This window comes from Astatotilapia calliptera, chromosome 6 (assembly GCF_964374335.1).
Source record: "Astatotilapia calliptera chromosome 6, fAstCal68.1, whole genome shotgun sequence".
Classification (NCBI taxonomy): domain Eukaryota; kingdom Metazoa; phylum Chordata; class Actinopteri; order Cichliformes; family Cichlidae; genus Astatotilapia; species Astatotilapia calliptera.
In genome coordinates this window covers 7,886,191-7,906,348 of record NC_137427.1, presented here as the reverse complement: position 1 = coordinate 7,906,348, position 20,158 = coordinate 7,886,191, and the positions used below count along the sequence as shown (strand labels likewise).

The window sequence follows — 20,158 nt, the reverse complement described above, 5'->3', positions numbered from 1 at the left end:
ATTCTCATGGACGCATACACACATGCATCACTCTATTATTCACAGTGAAGGGGAACAGGCATGATCGGGCAGTGAAGCTGAGATGTCACTGCTCCAGCTGAAAAACCACACTGACACCACAAAGGCAAAGTCTGTATTCAAATTAGCAAGCACTGCCGGTGCCTGTCCACAGCGCAGAATTAACAGGCTTAGAAGCAGGCAGTCTGCAGATAGGGAGTATTTCCAAACCTAAAGAAGATTCAGCTGCTTTGATTTTCTGTTGACAAAAGCATGTTTCCAGTGAGACTACGATAACAGGAAGGTTAGTGGAGAACAGCAAACCCCCCCCACAAGCACATACAAACACACAGCAAGAAACACCATCGAGCCATAACTTTCACAGCACTGTAAAGCAGATGACAGTCCAGGACCAAGACAGGATGGGAATGAATGGTTTCATCACGTAATGTCCTGAGACACTAGAAAAGTGGAAGTGAAACGGCATGACAGTGTGTCAGGAAAGTTTCCCCAGAACTCATCAAATGTAAATGTATTTTCTACATCACAAGGAACGATACAAAGTGCAGGAGATACCGATGAAAGAGGGAAGAGAGCTTCGAGACAAACCTCCCTCTTGAAGAGGTTTACTACATCAGATCAAGCAACAATAGGGTACGGGCCGTTTGTCAGCCGGCCAATAAAACTGCACTCTTCCACTGAAAAGCAGAATAAAACACACTGATAAAATCGCTGAACATCCTCACCACTGGACACAGTGAGATCACCCACAGAATAAATCCCTTTTATGTCACCAACTGTCGTAATGTGTTCATTTGGTAACATCTGACCATCTGGCCCTAACTACACTACCCATGAAATGACTCTAATTCAGAGAAATAACATGAGCCTCCCTAAGTAGCCATTCACCAGCACATGCTTAAGACTGCGCGTGTGCTAATGCAGACCTGTGAGTGTGACGGAATAAAAAAAGAAAGGGAAAAATAGTGAGCGTGAACTCGCCAACTAAATCCCTGGATACAGCAGAACGATGTGACAACAGGACAAGGAGGAAGATGAAAAGTGAAATACGCTTTGCCACTCAATTCCCAAAGTGCGAAGAATACCTTTATAACCTAGCGCTAATTAACCGAGGAGGAACAAGAAGCTTTGTTCTTTCCGCCCTCTTCTTTTTTCCTGCCTTTTCATGTTTCCTAAACTTTTCACACTGGTTTAAGCTTTAAGCTCTCAAGCACATGCATCTGAACTGATTGCACTAGAGAACCGGGAATCTCATAGAAGCCTGAAAACATTTGACAAAATGCCTTGTGGACATCGGAGGCTGTGAACATATCTGTTGACCAGGGTTTAAATGGAAGAGGTATTGTAATGAAAAAACAGGTTGACTTAAAGATGGTACATTACACTCTTCACCCATGTTTGATTGTATTTAGTCGTACTCCTATTGCAGCGGACACATTTGGGACTGGAAACTTTTGCACTGGTATCGAGAGGGCCCTGAAGGTGATATTTATATTTGCATTAGAATATGTTACTTCTCCAATCAGTAACCACTGACTCAATGAATAATTTACTCGAAATCCATCAGCTACATGTTAGTGTATTATTAGCTGATTACCCTTTACTCCCCCCTTTCTCCAGCCTAAAATTTGATTTCTACATGAATTCTTTTAACATTTCTGGGCCAATCTGTGATCTCTTTGCCAGTGACACTTCACAGATGGTCATTTTTCACCAACATCAAGTCAATCTGGTGTACAGATCATGATGCAACTCCTAGTCAACTGGTGCTCGTCTATGTCTGGGTGTCACGTTTCTAACACATTCAGGCTGTGCATAATTCTCGACTTGCCTGCGGATCAGCAAGTTTGGCCCAACTGTCCCTCAGATGGACAGTAATGACTTTGCTAGGCCAGACACTGCACAGCCACTCATCTTACAATTGGACAGTCAACCTTTCTCGGGACAGTTGAGTAATCTTATCTGCAGTGCAACAGTCTGTTGTGCCACAGCAAATATCCAAATGCTTTATGAGGTTGAAATACTATTATAGTGTCCATTGTGGAGAATCAGTTTTGGAAAAGCTATTTGATTTGTGTTGTAGTCATATCTGGTAATTATAACTGGAGTTTTGGAGACTTCTTTGGAAAAGACACAGGCCGTTAATAAAAGATGACAAAAGCGACACGAAAAAAGACCTTGAGTCTTGTATGAGTATGAAATGATGAAGTCTTTCTTTTCTGCCTAGTAACTTATATATAGCTGAAGGTCAACTTTAATATTAGCACGATCTGACAATGAAATCCAAACATGAGAGAAAAAATATAAATTGTTTTACAGTGTCACAATATCCGTATAACGTTTGGCTTTTCAATCTCTCAGCTGACTCTTTGTAATGCCTATGAACCCAAAAGCTTAACAGAAAAGGAAAAAGATACATCTCTTGATGCTAAATACAGAGTTAATATCTTTACTGCTGATTTTGCATTGTGTAATAGGAAGAAAGCCATTTGCCTTAGTGACAGCACACAAACCTTTTCCCAAAAGAGCGATGGAGTAATGCACTTTCTACTCGGCAGGAACACACAAAGACAAACACCCCCGACATTTTGTCCTTTTCAATTCAAAGCTGTGGGTTTTTGAACAAGAGTCCCTTACGCTGACAACCTGCAGTGTTTGAAAGGGGCTTACAGTTATTTTCACAATACATGCTTTTGCCTGATATTTTACTTCTCTTCAGACGGTCCTTACTCTATAAAATCCTCAATGCCAGATAATGCCGTAGCACCGATAAAAGTGCAACACATCTGTCCTCTTATAACATCCAATCTCTGCTGCTAAATGTCTACATATCCTTCAGCTTAAACTGAATTTTAAAATGCCAAATACTTTATACACTCATAGTCTACACAGGTTTCATTAGTTTTTATTTACTGACTACATGATTATTTTTGAGCTGAATGTCAGCCACATTTTTAAGGCTGCACGCCAAACTATTCATTAAGTTCTTTGCACAATGTCTCTTCACACCCAATACTCCTTATGCTGCTTCATTCAAGCTGTAACAGAGGAGTTCTATATGGACAACAACTGATTAAGCACAAAAATGTGAATGAAAAGAGAAATATTTGTTTCAGAGATGGAAATATAATAAGATTTTTCTGAAACTGGGGAATAATAAAGCATTCAGAGATTTTAAATTTCATAATCAAAAGACTTAGCTGTTAACTAGACTGTGCATATTATTGTGCAAATCTACTGATTTGACAGCTCACACAGAGGGCAGTTTGCACAGAGTCAAAACGCATCCCTGAATTTCTTTCTTTTTTCTTAATTCCCCAGAGTTACAAGAGAGAAGCTAACAAATCTCTTACCTGCTCTTTTTAAAATGCATCCTGCTTGACATCCAGCCACAGGCTTCACAGTGACAACTACTTCATCTTGGATTTGCTGACAATCTTTAGGGGAAGCAAAATTTGAAAAAGACACCAGTTTAAGATATGGTTCATACAATGAAAATGTGTTTTTCTAAAAATCTCTGTGAGCTCCAGTAGCTCTGACAATCCCACAGAAACTGCCACAAATGATGAAGAGAGTAACTGAGCGGTTGGGATCATTTGGCCACATATGCAATTTTTCCGAAGGAGATATGTGAGCTTAGAAACACTGACAACTTTACTTTTTTTATTATGCAGGTCTACCCAAAAAAAACTCCTTCCATGTGAAAAAAAAAATCAATTTCAGATCAATCTAAATTCCTAATGGGTAATTTGTCAAAGGCAAGGTGGTAGATAAGAAGCAGACCCTGCTTTGTGCGGTGATGCTAGCAGAAGAGAAACTCCCCTAGGCTGAATGTTTCTCTGTTGAACTATTTGTTCTAGGCTCTATAGTCATCTGCCCGAGTTACACTGCCATTTGTCACTGTCATCAGCTGGTACCTCAGTTTACAGAGGAGCCAATATGGAAACCACCTCACATTAGAGAGGGTGGAAATTAGAGGTTACTGGTAACAGCTTTGATTTCTTTGGGGAATTACGATTTGCAAACACGTGCCTTACTAGAGTATTTAGTATTTGGATATTTGGTTTAAACACTGATGTGCTTGCTGAACATTTATACTTGCAGGGAGATGATCAGAGATCATAAGCAGGACGTGGCCATCTTTGGAATAATGTCTTCTGGCTATAATGAGGCTCTGATTGTGTGATAAAGGCCAGTGACTCGAGCAGTCACTTTAATGGGTCACAAAGGGCTTGTCATGTAACCTTGTGAGAGCATATCAGGTGTTATTATATTTTTGAAAGTCTGAGAGGCTCATTATACTTTTCTCTGCTGTAAAGCTCTGGGTACTGTCTCTGCTTTCAGTTCCACAAATGCTGCCTTGTAGCATTTAAATAAAAATGCGGATTTCTCGTCCAGGAGCGACTCTGTATCACAAAAAAAAAAAAAAAGAACAGAGCTGTAGTTTATGATTATACTGGAATAAAAAAGAATGAAACAGAACAAAAAGCACAGTAATTCGAAGCACACAAGTACGTATCCTTGGTTTAAAGAGATAAAAATAATCAGCTAAGTTTCTTTGACAGCTCAAAGCTGTCTCCTGGCTAGTTGCAGAAAGTGCCAACTTATTCCCTCTGAGGAAGACTCAACATTGAAAACAAGAAAAGGCTTGGTAATAGCTGAGATCCCTCACCGATGCCCCAGTTATATATAGATGAGCTGTGGCCCCAGGACACAACTTAATGACCATAATAAGACTTGACTGTTTGTTCAAAATCAGCTTAGAGTGCATCTACACTGACCTACAGCATCACTCTAGCCTAGGTTGAATTTAAAAAGGCAGCATGAGAAGGAACACTCTGTTTTTTGGATGGGTGCAGGGGGAAGGTTAGTGACTGTGATTCCACACAGGCAGATGGACCATGAGCTCCTGAGCCCTCCTCATTCCACCTCATAGTCTTGATGCAGATCAATTTGGACTTAAGCATTTCTTGCGGCTGTGGCTGCTCTTTAATTCAGCATGGCTGCGTGCTCTACTGATTAATGGCAGGTACTTAGCCGGTAGACACGGTCAATAAACGCACTGGCCAAGGAACTTAATACCCAGCTATATGCCAAAGGCAAGAAAGGGTTTCTCCAGGAGGATAGGGATAACAGGAGCAGAGGAAGTCCACAAAGGAAGTCCAAAAACTTATCACAGGCTTTTTTGGGGATTGACCTACCAAAGTGAACTTGGATTTAATTTAAAGAACCTGGACTGTGCTGCTGCACCATGTGTGCAAGAGAAAAAGATACAGAGATAAGGAGAGAAAAAGAAATAGAAGTAAGTGTCCCTTGTGGCTAAAGTTTGCATGCACGTGTCCCAAGGAGAGAATGGATAAAAAAACATAAAGCCAGGATAACCTGGATGTCATGCTAGAGACATATTCCGCCCATTAGGCTAATGCATCCAAGGTAAGGGGATGAACTCGTGACTTTAAGATGTCTCCTCATTAATCATATTTCATGCACGCCCTATTTTGTTCTCTAGCTTATGTATTTACAGGGCTTTCTACGCCGAAGATTTTGCGCCTTTGGAATCCCCTAAAGGCGCGTGCGTCTCACTTTCCATCAGGACACACAACTGCGTCATGTAATCCTGTAATCCTTTTGATTACCACCATGCAAACACATGAAATATAACGGCAGTAGAGTGCAAAAAAGAGGGGACATTATTTCCATTATGTGTTTACACGTGTTCTTCTTATATTCATAAACCAGGGCGAAAGTTAAATGATGGGCCACATAGCTTAATAATAATAATAATAATAATAATAATAATAATAATAATAATAATAATAATAATAATAATAATAATAACAACATTTATATTCAGTTTGTTTAAGAAAACTATCGCTAATGTTTGTATGAATCGTATGTGTTGGCCAATTTGTCCCTCCGGAGCTGACTGTTACAATACTGACCTCCAGTGTGTGCACAGAAGGACAAAGCAGAGCGTGCCTTGCTTGGTGCGGGACTTCGCCGCTGTCAGTTTGACAGCAATGTGACCTCCAACGAGCAGCTCCTGCACACAGGCGCTCGGCGTGAGCGCACTCTAAAATAGATCTTCAAGAGTCAAATAAGAAAAGAGATTGTCTGATCGACTGTCCAATTTGTTACTGTCAGCCACTTTACACCGACAATGCAGCGAAACTGGACTCACATTAAGCAAGAGCTCCCCCAGCAGTAGCCAACACTGATCTTACCGACTATTCCCGTATAACTTGTAAAAAAAAAAAATTAAAAAAATGTTTGCTTGCTTATTTGCTTCCTCTCCTCCAATAATCGCTCCCATCTCTTCTCCGGGGCGGAGCACGTCCCTGCTAGTTCTTTCTGAAAAAAAGAAAAAAGAAAAAAAAAGACACGTGGTTCTTACAAACCTCTCTCAGGACACAGCGGGGAGGCGGAGGTGGAGAGATGCGGGCGCAGTCGGGGTGGGAGAGGACACGGTGAGGAAGGAGTCCGCTTTCTAACCATGGAAATTTTGCTGCTGAGCAGCGTGCGCTCTTGGAATAAGGACTTAAAAGACTTGTATATCTCATGCTCTTTCTCCTCCTCCCCTTTTCTCTCTGTTTTCATATGCATAAGAGAGACTTATATGGAGGATGTGGAACATTGCGGAGAGAAGAAAAATGCAATTTCATGTATATTTTTTATTGTGAAAAGTGCGCTCAAGTCTTAATTGGATATTTCTTTTTTCGGATTATTTCCGCACATTAATTTTTTTGTAAAAATCAAAACTGGACTTAAAAATGGATTTCTTTAATATCTCCAGCCTGGACGACAGGGTAGAGGCAGAAAATATCTCCTCTAATTTAACCTCTGAGAGCCAGTATACCCTGCTCGCTATCTGGTGTCTTGCTGGACTTGTCAGCTTCCTGATTTTGTTTACAATAGTCGGGAACGTTTTGGTTGTTATCGCCGTTTTAACGAGCAGAGCTCTAAAACCACCCCAGAACCTCTTTCTCGTCTCCTTGGCCAGTGCGGACATACTGGTAGCCACTCTGGTCATGCCCTTTTCACTGGCAAATGAACTTATGGGTTTCTGGTTTTTTGGCAAAATTTGGTGTGACATCTATCTAGCTCTGGATGTTTTGTTCTGCACCTCTTCTATTGTTCACCTGTGCGCTATTAGTTTGGACAGGTACTGGTCTGTGACACAGGCTGTAGAGTACAACTTAAAGAGAACACCTAAACGAGTTAAAGGCATGATTGTTGTGGTCTGGTTGATCTCAGCCATAATATCCTTCCCTCCACTGATATCAATGGACAGAAGCAGCAGCGAGGCCAGTCCCCAGTGTATGCTGAATGATGAGACCTGGTACATCCTCTACTCCAGCATAGGATCATTCTTTGCTCCCTGTGTTATTATGATCCTGGTCTATATTCGGATCTACCAAGTGGCAAAAACCAGGACCAGAACATTGTCAGAGAAGAAAAGGGATGTGGATTCACCGCTGGAGAATGGGATGGACCAAGCTGAACCGGGCATAGGTGGGTCTTTAAAGTCCAACAGGGGCGGGAGCATGAAAAATCAGGAACGCCAGAATGGGCATTGCCATGAGCAAGCGGTTCGAACACCCCTACCAAACGAGCCAAAACATCCAACAGACAACGATGACGACTTTGAAGATAGTAGCTCGTCAGACGAGAAACTTAAAAAAAGTTCTTGCTCCTCAAAACATCATCATGAAGACAGAAAAGACAGGAAGGCTAGCCGAAAGAGCAGCTCCGCCTCTAAATACTCCAGCAGGAAGTCGCGTGCCAGTTCCAAATCCATAGACTTATTTTCATCTCGTCGCAAACGTCGGAGCACTGTCAATCGGAAGAAAGTCTCAGCTGCTCGGGAGAAACGCTTCACCTTCGTCCTTGCTGTGGTCATGGGCGTATTTGTTGTCTGCTGGTTCCCATTCTTCTTCTCCTACAGTCTGTATGGAATCTGCCGTGAACCATGCCAGATCCCTCTAACACTTTTCAAGTTCTTTTTTTGGATCGGCTACTGCAACAGCTCACTAAACCCAGTAATCTACACTATCTTCAACCAGGACTTCCGCAGAGCCTTCCAGAAAATCCTTTGTAAGTCATGGAAACGCTCTTTTTGAAGGATACAGCACGGCTGGGTGTGTAAGACCTTTTACTTTGCAGACAATAAGCTATGCTGTTCTGAACCGTTTGATAATGTGCTGGCCTCGGGTGTTTTCACATCTGTACTTTCAGGGACTGCATTAGAAATGAAGGCGTGATTAAAAGACCTAACAAAATGCACAAAGAAGGGGCTTAAACTACAGGTTCTCTGATAATATTCACATAGGAGGCTTATTTGATGACTTTTAGGCGGTTTTTCCCTGATGTGGGCTTTGGTTCACCCTATACTGCTTTTCTCTTCACCTAAATAACATAAATGGTTTCCTAACAGGTACTGATGCATGCCTGCCACAGTGGCTGCACTTCATGAACTTCCCAGGAGGCAAAGGGTTTACAGAGACAGAGCCAATTTACAATGTGACCTCATTCACTGAATATAATGCGAAAGCCATGACAATCTCTTCACAACTGTTGTTTGTGACTTTAGATAATAGTATGTATCTTTTCTCTCTATCTATAAATCTGTTTTTCTTTAACTTCCTATGTCACACTCTCGACAGGAGGACCAATGGGACGAAGGGGCTCTTTGCTTACTGTTAAAGTAGCAAAAGTGTTTCACACAAAAAACTAACAAAAGAAAACAAACAAAAAAAAAAAGACATCTTGAAAAACAACAAATTCATATTTCTGCCTCAGTGTTTTGTGTGAACTTAAAAATGCCTAAACTGTGTGCTGCAGTGGAAACTTTTGTCATGTTATGGTGGACTTTGATTGGACGACACGTGCAGTACAGTGGTATCACAGACAGGCATGTTCACCTTCCTCACACTGCCGAGGAAAGCTGATGGAATACTGAGGTAGTACTGAAGCAGATGGGCATCTACTGAGGCATTCACTGTTTGTGCATATTTGTGTGTGTGTATGTGTGTGTGCGTGTGTGTGTCTGTGTGTGCAGTCTGGGGGGTTTACCGCATCTTATCCCACCTGCCTGTTAGTGAATGTGTGTGCATGTCTGAATGTTTGCGTGTAAGCCTACTTTTCCAAATGGCCTGATTCTTTCTGGTCAAATGTGTATCTATTCTTCTGCTTCTTATTTTTGTCATTCAACTTCTCTCCCTTATAGCCACAGTTAAAACCAAACACCTTATTGCTGTTTCAGTGTATGCTGCTCACACCCGTATTTAGTAAGAACACTCAAGCATTTGTAGCCAGAAGGGCAGATGCTTTGTTCAAGTGTAAATAATTAAGATGATACAGTATTATTGTGTGGTGCCTCATAATCACACGTGTAAAGGATAACAATATTTTGTTTGTAAAATGAACAACACTCTGCGAGATTTCTATGTTACACCAACCTCTGTCCTTTTCTAAAAGAACAAGTGTTCACTTCTCTGCTTTGAACACATCTGAAAAGATCAAATAAAGAAATCTCTTAAGCTATCTTCTGAAGACTACAAGAGTGCATTAGTGCATTTGTTGTTACTGTATGGGATTTTTTGCCGCTCTGCCACTGTTGGTATAAAATGCACACCATCTGAGTGATCCATTGATTTACTTCCTCAAATTTCTGATTGCACCTTGACTTCTCACTGCAGCTACATGCTAATCCAGTTTGTTACCAGTCTTGATTTTGCTTTGTACAAAGAGGGAAGACTTGCCATCACATACACTCCCCTCCTTCACTAACAGCCAGGCTGACTAAGTGAAATGGTGAATAGGTCAAAACCAGCAGGCAGCTATCTAGCAAATCCCCGGGATACTGGTAATGTCATGCTACATGCTTAAATACTTGATTCTGATTTCACTCGATTTTAACCGATATATAATTTAGTCAATATTGGCAGATATGACAGATATATATCCAATATATGTGTTACCCAATAGGAAACGAATTGCTTTTTTTTCTTTTTTTCTTTTTAACAAATTTGTGCAGAAAATAAGGGCCAGTGTAATTTAGAACTGATGTTATCACATAATTTGTCCAGTGCAGCAGCTCTGACTCCATTATTTACAATACTGTCAACACATGTAACAGAGTACGTGTCAAGGCCAAGCAGATTGTGGTGCAGTCAAGCAGTGTCTTCATGGTACGCGACATAGTGGAGTGCACTGCTGGTAAGTTCATAAAAAATGATCTCATTGTTTTACCTTTTGAGTTGAACATGTTGCATCTTAAAACTTATTTATGAATATGTATCAATAAATAATCTTGGACATTATGTTATTGCCATGTCTCCCTGTTTTTGTTAATGGCCCCAAAAAATCAGTATCAGCCAGGCTAAAGATCTGACACAGTATGTGGATAAATGCACTGATTAAAAAAAATAAAAAACTACACTGAATCTCAGAAATGAAATGTGGAAATATCTTGTATTTTTCAACTATTCAGCAGGGCCAGACTACAGGAGAAGGGTCAGAGTGACTGATGGAAAGGATGACAGCATAAGACACCTGAACAAGAGACACACAGGATTGAACAGATCATTTAAGATCATTCTGTTTGTGCATCCAGTCGTGGTGACAGTGTGGCAGCTACCTTTGCTGCTTTGTCCATAGGAGCACCAGCAGTTGTTTCAATCAGACACATCTGGCTGTGACTGCTTGTTATAAGTGCAGTCCTCCACATGTGAGTTATACAGATGTGGAGGATTGAATACATCTGAAATGATTTTCCTTTTACTTTAACAACAGTGTGCTGGGTTCCTTTGTTTTTCTCTTTGACTGTCCTGTTTCTCCCAAATCCCCATTTAAATTGTCAAAATTTTTTTAGGTAAAATACATTCAGGTCAAACAATTCAGAAATAGTTACTAATGAGAACTCAAAATGTAGTGCTGAAAAACAAAGCCTTCGCAAAAGTGCAAAAAAAAAAAAACTTCCACGAAAAGCCACGAGAGGCCCCATAGATTACAATTAAAACCCAACCTCAGAGAAGAAATTGACAAATTTACATCCTGGTTTTTACAGCCTTTTTATGATTAATCCTCTTAGATTTTTTTTTTATAAAGGCTTAAAGTTGCCCTGATTTACAGCAGTGCAGACACAACCAACTGTCACAGTCTGCTAGGCCTCATCTCTACCCATTCAAGTCACTGACCTGGACCTCTTAACTGTTTTCTTGTGCTGTTATTGTGTATTTTTGAGCACTTTTTAAAATCACTTTTTAGAAAATCAAATTATTCGGCAACTAGTATGGACATTCCAGCAGGCAAAAATAATGCCGAGATGATGTTGTTTTATTTTTAACCACTTATCCAATTTAGATTCATTGGGCCTAACCTAACATTTCAGGTTACACATGAATTGTGGAATGAAGATGGAGTACCTGGAAGAAACCAGTGCAGGCAGATCATATCATGCATACTCCACAGAGAAAGGCTCCAGCGAACCTGGAACTATGAATCAGAACCTTCTTACTGGGGGGTTACAGTGCTCACAGCAAGAAGCACTGTTTGTGGCTGTTAGTCCTGCTGCAAGAAATGAGACAAATATGAAAAGTGCCTGTTCTAAATGACTGTAGATTACTGGACAAATCTGTTCTTGTCAATGCCTGAATCACAGCAGATGCTGAAGAATCATACTACTGCTGTTATTCTTGCAAATTTAATGAATAAGATACACAACAAATAAGTGTGTACTTTAGCTAAGCAAAGCAGACAGTGTGCCTTTAGTGGAACTGAAGATTGAGGACAGCAATATCTAACCATGCTGAACTAACATTTTCAGGTTTATTTAGATGCTGTTTGCATTTTATTTGGGGAGGCAAGAGCTGTTTCTCCTGAATGTTTGCTCTCTGGCTCAGTCAAGGCAAGGTGCAGAAGATGCATGTTCATATTCAAAGTTAGATAAGCTAGATACTTCAACAAGAAAGCCAGTGTGGGTTGTTGTTCGGTCTGTGGCTCATGTTGTGTAGCAGCCGACTGTCTGGCTCAGTTTTACCATCTGCTCTGCCTGTGATGAAATGTCGACATTACTGCTTCACCAATATTTGACTTGCTAAAACAAAATAAAATCTCTAGTCACATAAATTGAAACCAGAACTACTTTATTCAGATTCAGGACAAAACAAGGGGTTAAATTGTGAATCCAGGTACTAAAAGGTACTAGTTTATATGTAAAGCACACAAATTTGCTTTGTAGATGTTCATTTTTATCAATAAGATGCCCAGAGAAGTCAACGTTCTGGCTAATAAAGGGGTGTGGACCTCATATTATAGTTCATATACTTAATATCAAAATCAGTAAAAAATATCTCACCAATGTAAACATTTTTGATCACAGAAGGCACAAAAATGGACTTGTGTTTGTCTGGATGTCTTTATAATCATCTCCACTATTTGAAAGTTTCAAAAACAGCGCTTTCCTTTATAGTACTTTATTGTTTTATGGGGTCCGGCTTACGAAGACCCCATTTAACGAAAAATTCAATTTACGAAGGCACTTAACGACAATATTTTTGCCCGTGGTACGACAAAATGCCCATGTAACAAAATCCGTTTGCGAAATGCGTTTCTCTGTTCCACGTGAAAGACGTATTGTTGTTGCAGTGCGCTATTCCGCGTGCTTTTCGTTTGCAATTAGCCTATCGTTCATTCATAATGGGGCCGGCATAAGGCATAAATATGAGCGAGTTTAAAAAAATGTTAAAAAAATATCATTGCACAGTGTACGTACGTACATTAATTAACGTAAATGTAAGTTTTAGTTTTAGAATTAAATTCCATAATGTTATGTACATGTACACGTACGTATGTATGCATAGATATACTTCCTTCAGCCTCCACCAAGAACTTCGTCTTCAGCCAGCATCTCCTCACTCAAAAGGCGATGGAAAAAGGTGCTTCGACTTACGAAAATTTTGACTTACGAAAGACCCTCTGGAACAAATTAATTTCGTAAGTCCACTGTATATATACATATATGTATCTACTGATTGCATATTGAATTTCTTTACTCAGTTTAGTCAGACCCAGACTGATTTCAGAGAAAAGAAGAAGCATACTATGCAGGAGCTCTGGAAACAGATTGTGGGTAAGAGTACTGTAAGAAAAAAAAAATCACTACCATAAATTTCTGAAGGCCATATAGTTGTAAATATGCTAGAGCCATGTCTTATAAACACAAACACGTTAATGACTGATGAGGCAGGCAATAGTGAAACCTAAGTCAGAGGTTTAGTTTTTAATTAATTCCATGCCCCATGGTATACTGCACCTGATGCATTAAAGCATTGCAAGGATGCATGCATGTACATGTACATAATGTCACAGACACAAAAGTGGCAGCAGTCGCGTTTTGGCCTTCAAAGATAAGCAAGACTTTATTTGAAATTGCAGACTGGATCACAGAGTCCTGATAAGTAGTCACAGATGAAAGATTCAGAGGCTTTGATGAGAAGATCACAAGTTTTGTTTTGGCAGCACTTACATCAGGTTCTGGCTGAATTTTCAAATTACAACCAGTTGCAGCAGTGCTGTCACCAAGTGTGTAGTGCTTGCTGGGTTTTACGCTCTGATACTGTGAAGCGTTTAACTTACAATCAAAAGCAACTCGAGACAACTGTTCTTGTGAGCTGATGCTATATAAATAACACTGAAACTGAAAGATTACAACTTATAGTGTAATTGTTGAAAACCTTGATCATGAAATTATCTCAATTAAATATCTAAAGGTACAACAGACTTGTAGAATTAACAACTGGATGTTTTAAAACATAAAGTATTTGCAACAGTAGCCTTGTTTATTCATTATTGCAACTTTTTTTTAATGAAACTTTAATGATAACATTACTTACACATTAGATTTAATAGAATTAATAAGGCTGGCTGCTTCAGTAACAGATTGAACAGACAAAGCTTCACGTTGTCTCCATTAATCTTAATCAAAACAAATACTTTTGCAGTATCTGTAGGTTTGATTTTTCTATACATGTTTGTTTCACTGCATCCCTCATGGTTCAGAAAAGATATCACAAATGTTGTATTGTTTGAAGAGACTTTGATTTTCCAAAGATGTGTTCTGTTTGAAAGAAACTGCAGAACAAAATTCCCCCTTTTTTGAAGGCCGCTGTAACTCTCCAGCTGTCTGAGACCACGTAACAAAACAATATCTCTTCTGTTTCTTAGTACAACATTTAGCACATCTTCCAGACATGCGGTGCTTTTGTGTACTGTGTAAAGATTTCTACACTGTGAAGGGCCAACGACTGCTTCAACAAATCCTTGCGGGTGGTTACATTATTTATCATTGTATAAGATAAGATGACCTTTATTAGTCCCACAGGTGGGAAATTTGTTTTGTTACAGCAAAAGTGCAAAGTTATGTAGCAGAAATTAGAAAACACTGGAATGTAATAAAATAAAATAAAATAAAATACTATATACAATTGTCAGTGCGCCCCAGGGTGGCTGTGGCTACAATGTAGCTTGCCATCACCAGTGTGTGAATGTGTGTGTGAATGGGTGGATGACTGGATATGTAAAGTGCTTTGGGGTCCTTAGGGACTAGTAAAGCGCTATATAAATACAGGCCATTTACCAATAGAATAAAATAGAAATACAAATGCTATATACAACTGAGTAAGAAAATACAAAAGTACAACTTCGTCAAAAGAAGAATTATATCAAATTAAATCAAACACTATGTAAAATGAAGATGTTTTCTCTCTCCAGGGGCCAGGTGGTTACATTGCCAGGTATGAGCAAAACCTCTGCTTGAGCCATCAGTAGAGGTCAGCTTTTACTAGAATGTGTATGTGCAATTATGCACTTTGTGCCTGCAGCTAAACAGTACTCACCAGAGACCCTGTAATCTAACCAGACATCAAATTTGGGTCAGAGTTTGCCATGAAGCTGGTATCATTTCTGCTGGCCCTTTAAGCCTACCTCATGTTTATTTATTTATTCATCTCCTGAAAGCTGGCTAGCATAGCCTAAACGACCAAGTAGAATATATTCTGTCATCGCTGCGCCTGCCTCGTAGTGTTTATGAATTGCTGTATCAGCAGGGCACATCGTCACACTGTTGGTGGCTTGCTCCTGCCAGCAGACCTGAAGCAGAACTCAAAAGATCCATAATCACGTACATACAGTATAGAGATACTAACGCTTGTCTAGACATGTGCGTTGCTATATTTGATCATGTTCACAATCTAGTTACTATAGGAGAATTGTATTACCTAGGAAAAAGACATCCTTTCCTTTGTCCAGTGATGCTTGATTTTAAAGCTTGTGCTGCTCAGATCAGGCAGGACATGTCCTAATAATAAAAGAACACATATGCAATAGCTGAGCATCAACAGTATCAATCCATAAATATTTAAAATCTTTATGTAGCCTTCCTCTGGTGGGCGACAATCATGTCTTCAGTTCACCCTAAGCTTCTAAATCCCAATTGTCTCTGCTTCCCTCTCACTCATTTCAAAACTGATTTCAGCTGATTTGCACGAAGTCTCAGTGGATAGGAAGTCAAGGATTGAGAAGTATTAAATGTTTATACAGTGTGCTGCAAATTGAAAGCTAAATAATCTAACATAAAATGCTAAAGGTTTTTTGTGTGTAAGGGACAACTTTAAAATATAAAGTCAATAAGTCTTATGAGTTCATGAAAAAACTGATAATGCCGCCTGCTTCTCTGCCCATTTCTAGTGGCAGGCTCTACCAGCCATTCCCCTTTTTCATTTTTGTGCATACTGCATAGTCTTTTCCCCTTATGCTATGCTGGAGATGTAATACACACAGCATTACAGTGTAGCAATCAATACCAGACTGCCGTCCACATTTGTCAGTGAGATAGGGATCTGGCTTAAAAACAGCCCTGGGTGATTTTTTGATAATCTCCAGGTGGTAAGCATGAAAGTTCAATCTAACTCTGCTATGACTGCATGGCACAGACGGTTACTAACAGCACTGTGAAGTTGAATGATTTTGCAAGCCCTGGAAAAGTGAAAACAGGCATTTATCCCTGAATGTCATTGAGACAAAGGAGGTCATTGTGAAGAAATTGCAGAAAAAGGGAGTCACTCATCTCTCAGTGATCATAAATAATGCAGTGGTGGAAAAAGTGGACACCTTTAAATACCTTACACAAAGACTCGACATGAGCTACGCCTTTCAACTGTTGTTTTTAAAAAAGCCTCTGTGGTCTCAGATGTTTAAAAATCTTTTGCCTAAGAACTCAAATCCTTACTGCTTTTTGACCAGAAAAAGATGTAGAGAGACTTCTGACTACACCAGTAAAGATCTGAAAGTCCTTAAGAGACTGGTGTGCATTGCTGAGCACATTATTGGGTCTAAGCTGCCCAATCTACCAGAAAGAACTATACACACAGCTAGGAAGGCCCTTAAATTTTAAAGGACACAACACATCCACACAACAGCCTGTTCTCCATGATAGTATCAGGGGGTAACAGAGGGTATCAGGGTAAAGGAGCCACAAATCCCACACCAGCAGACTAAAGAACAAATTTCTCCCACAAGCTATACATTACTGAATATAACACATGAGCAATACATACCGTACTGCAAAAGTGTATGTCAGGTCTCAACAGTGTACAGTACCAGAACCTATTGCATTGTTGCCTTTTATGTTGTTTTTATACTATGTACTATAGTATTTTTCCTTACTTTAAAGCTTATTTTTTATCTGATAATGCTACATGGGACCCGTAAGTATTTCACTCAATAGCCTTTGGATAATAAAGTGACAAAAATTGTCTAGAATCTTAAATCTAGTGAAAAGAAAGACTGCAAATACGGAAAAGGGGATGCTATAAGATCATATACTGGCAATACTCATGATACTAAGCCAAGTATTCCATCCATCCATCCATCCATCCGTCCATTCATCCATCTTCTTCCACTCCAGGGTTACAGGGGCCAGAGCCTATCCCAGCTGTGATAGAGCAGGACGTGGACTACATCCTGGACAGACTGTCAATCTGCCGCAGGGCTGACACATTTAGATCGACAACCGTTCATGCTCATGTTTACACTTACAATCAATTTGGAATCCAGAGTGCATTAACACAATCCACACAGACAGGCAGAGGGAGAAGATGCAAACTCCACACAGACAGGCCCCAAAATGGATCTGAACCTTCTTGCTGTGAGACTGCACCACAAATTCGCCTGCCGGTAGTCCATAAGTTATTTTCATAAGAAAAGTTTTCCAGTTTTTCATAGGGGGCACCTGAGGTGCTCCTAGGAGAGACTAGTTTACTCCACATTATAAAGGAGGACACAAAGGAGCAGTAAATACAATCTGAGCTCCAAATTATCAAACTATTCCCTGAAACTAATGTATTCCAGCAGATGTTGCACCAATCTGCCAGTCTGTCTCATGGTTCACCTTTCAGTTACCTGTGAAGATAGAAAAGATTCTGCTATACTTTAACTTGCTGACTTGGGGTAAAAACCCTCTCCAACCATGAGGGAAAAAATCCACCACTTCCTAAAAAGAATCAATGGCTCAGATCTTGACTATTTAAAACTGAAATGTTGAGTCAGCAATTCATATACAAGTCATATAAGATATAAATAATTAGCTCACAGGTCTTTGAGTACTCTTTAGTACATTTCTTTATCATTTTGAGGTTAAATACAGTAAACAAAGACACAGATAAAAATGACAATAACATTATGCCTGTTTTCCCCCACGTTTTCTGTAGATATATGTAAGGCAAGGCAAGGCAAGTTTATTTATATAGCACAATTCAACAGCAAGGTGATTCAAAGTGCTTTACATAGACATTAAAAAATAAAAAACAATTAAAAAGCATGATTTAAAAAGAAAAAGAAAAAAAGGAACAGTAGATAGAATCGGTAGTCAAAACGTAAGTTTTGAAATGTAAGCTTCAAAGTAAAACAGTGCAGATTTGATGCTTTATTCAAATGCAGCTGAGAATAGGTGATTCTTCAACCTGGATTTAACGATGTAACAATGCCACTTTTGTGATTGTTTTCTTTTTACCTATTAAATATTTTTTTAATTAATATTTTGACTATTACAATGTGAACTGAAAATCTGACATCATGACCAATGTTCCCTCTAAGCTGCCCGCGCGCAATTGCGCACTGCTGGCACGGTCTCTGCGCACAGAAAATCTGCGTTGTGCACAAAAAATCTGCGTTGCGCACAAAAAAATCTAACATGAATTGAAATTAAAATTAATACTTTAACAATTCTGTTTTGCAGTGTTAGTCAGTAAGTGCCTGGCTGTATCAGCTGCTAGGATTAGAACGATGCCACCTTATCCCATAGTCCAGCCAATCACGCGATTCACATTCGTATATACGCAGCTAATCAACGTCGTTGACAGGCTATGACAGCGTCCTTATGTGCCAACACAGGTGTTTTAGCTAGCAAAGCGGCGTGGCTGATGTGGAGTGATGCCACGTTAATGACAACGTGGACAACCACTGGAGATGTGAGCAGGACAGATGGAACAATTGACGGAAAAAGTGTGGACTTTATACCAGTTTTTAAATTGTGTTGATAGGCCACATAAAACCAGAGTTATGATAAAAATATCTGCAATGTTTGGTTTTCTTCCTGAATACTATCGTTGTTTATATTTACTGCAGGAAGAAACGGTAAAAACGGTATTTTATAAGGAAAACGCTGGAAAGCACTCTCCACCTGTGAGCAAAAACAAAACCAAAAAACCTCCACCCTTTCCTATTGGTTGAAAAATGTAGCATGTCGACCAATCAAAAAATAATATGGCAACATGGCATTTAGTGGTTTAGGAAGGGGGAAGTTTTAGGAGTGACGGCGGTGTTTTGAGATGTGAGAGATTTTCGACGTTTAGCACACATCTTGTGTAGTTAGTGTAGTCAATAGTTTTGTTGTGTGTGTCAGAACAAAGAGGCGACTGCTGAATGTTACAGCTGTTACAGGAGTGATACATCTCCTGTTGTCACAACTGCAGGTATCAGGCTGTTGTTCTCCTTTATCTCATAGTGGACAGAAATTATTTTTGGAGTGGCACAAATAATTTGTGTGGCATTAGATTTGATGCAGAACAGCTGATTGTTCTGTAAATAGTTTGAAATGTTTATTTAAAAAACGCCTTGGCTGCATTTTTAGGTAAACAGCTGCAAAAAACTTTGTTTGCATAACTCAGTAACTATTTTGAAGAAGTAACTATATAATTAATTGCCCAACATTGGTCATTATATACTGTATATTGCAGACAGAGAGTTACAGGACTCTCTCCCAGACCACAGACTCATAATACAAGTCAGAGCTTTATAAAAAAAAAAAAGAAAGTTGTGTTTTCAAAATTCAAAAAAGTCCAAGTTATTTTTACTTCCAATAGTGTTAACATACTACACAGGTCATGAACAAGATTTTTTTTAATTTTCATTGTAAGTGGGCTAAAGCAGTTAATTAAAAGTAGTCTAACATAAATGTAAATGCTGTGATTTGATTATTTTAATAAACCATGTAACTTGGATGGATTCGATGCTGGCGTGACCACAGTGCACACGTCTGCTGTTGCTCACAGTGGTCCAAACAGGGATCGCTCAGGGAGTTTGTGTGTTCGCTCAGACACATGAAAAATTAGAGGGAACATTGATCATGACCTCCTTGAATATTCACAAACTAACATGAGCTTGAAACTGGTGAGCAACAGGCATGCACTGCATTCCATTAGAGTAATGTTGACATTCCTGTATCTTTATAAGGAGACAATACAGGGGCTCACATTAAAACTGAGTGGGTGGAATAATTCTCATTATATTAAACATTGTCATTGTGAGTTTTAACAGGCAGTAACTGCCAGTGAATGTCCACAAATAACACCACCATGTAACCCTATAATAAAACTAAATTATCATTTTTTTGTGAATTAAAAAAAGGATAAATCTAAGCATTAGAAATGCTAGTGTCTGTATGTTTAAACTTTGGAACAAGTCACAATTCTGTTTTTCTTGCTGTCAGATTTCATTACAACCTAAGCTAGCCTCTATGTACCCACTCAACTATTGTTCTCAGTTGCAGGGAATATCCCCTGTGTTAATAACACTTTTTTTA

At 39.4% G+C, this 20,158-nt stretch overlaps 1 protein-coding gene across 1 annotated transcript; it reads left to right on the top strand.

Annotated features, from left to right (window-relative positions):
* Positions 1-6,453: 6,453 nt before the first annotated feature.
* Positions 6,454-8,285, top strand: adra2c (adrenoceptor alpha 2C). The gene has a single exon (XM_026169940.2). It carries the CDS (start codon positions 6,789-6,791, stop codon positions 8,136-8,138), a length of 1,350 nt encoding a protein of 449 aa, XP_026025725.2. The 5' UTR covers positions 6,454-6,788; the 3' UTR covers positions 8,139-8,285.
* The last annotated feature ends 11,873 nt before the right edge of the window (positions 8,286-20,158 follow it).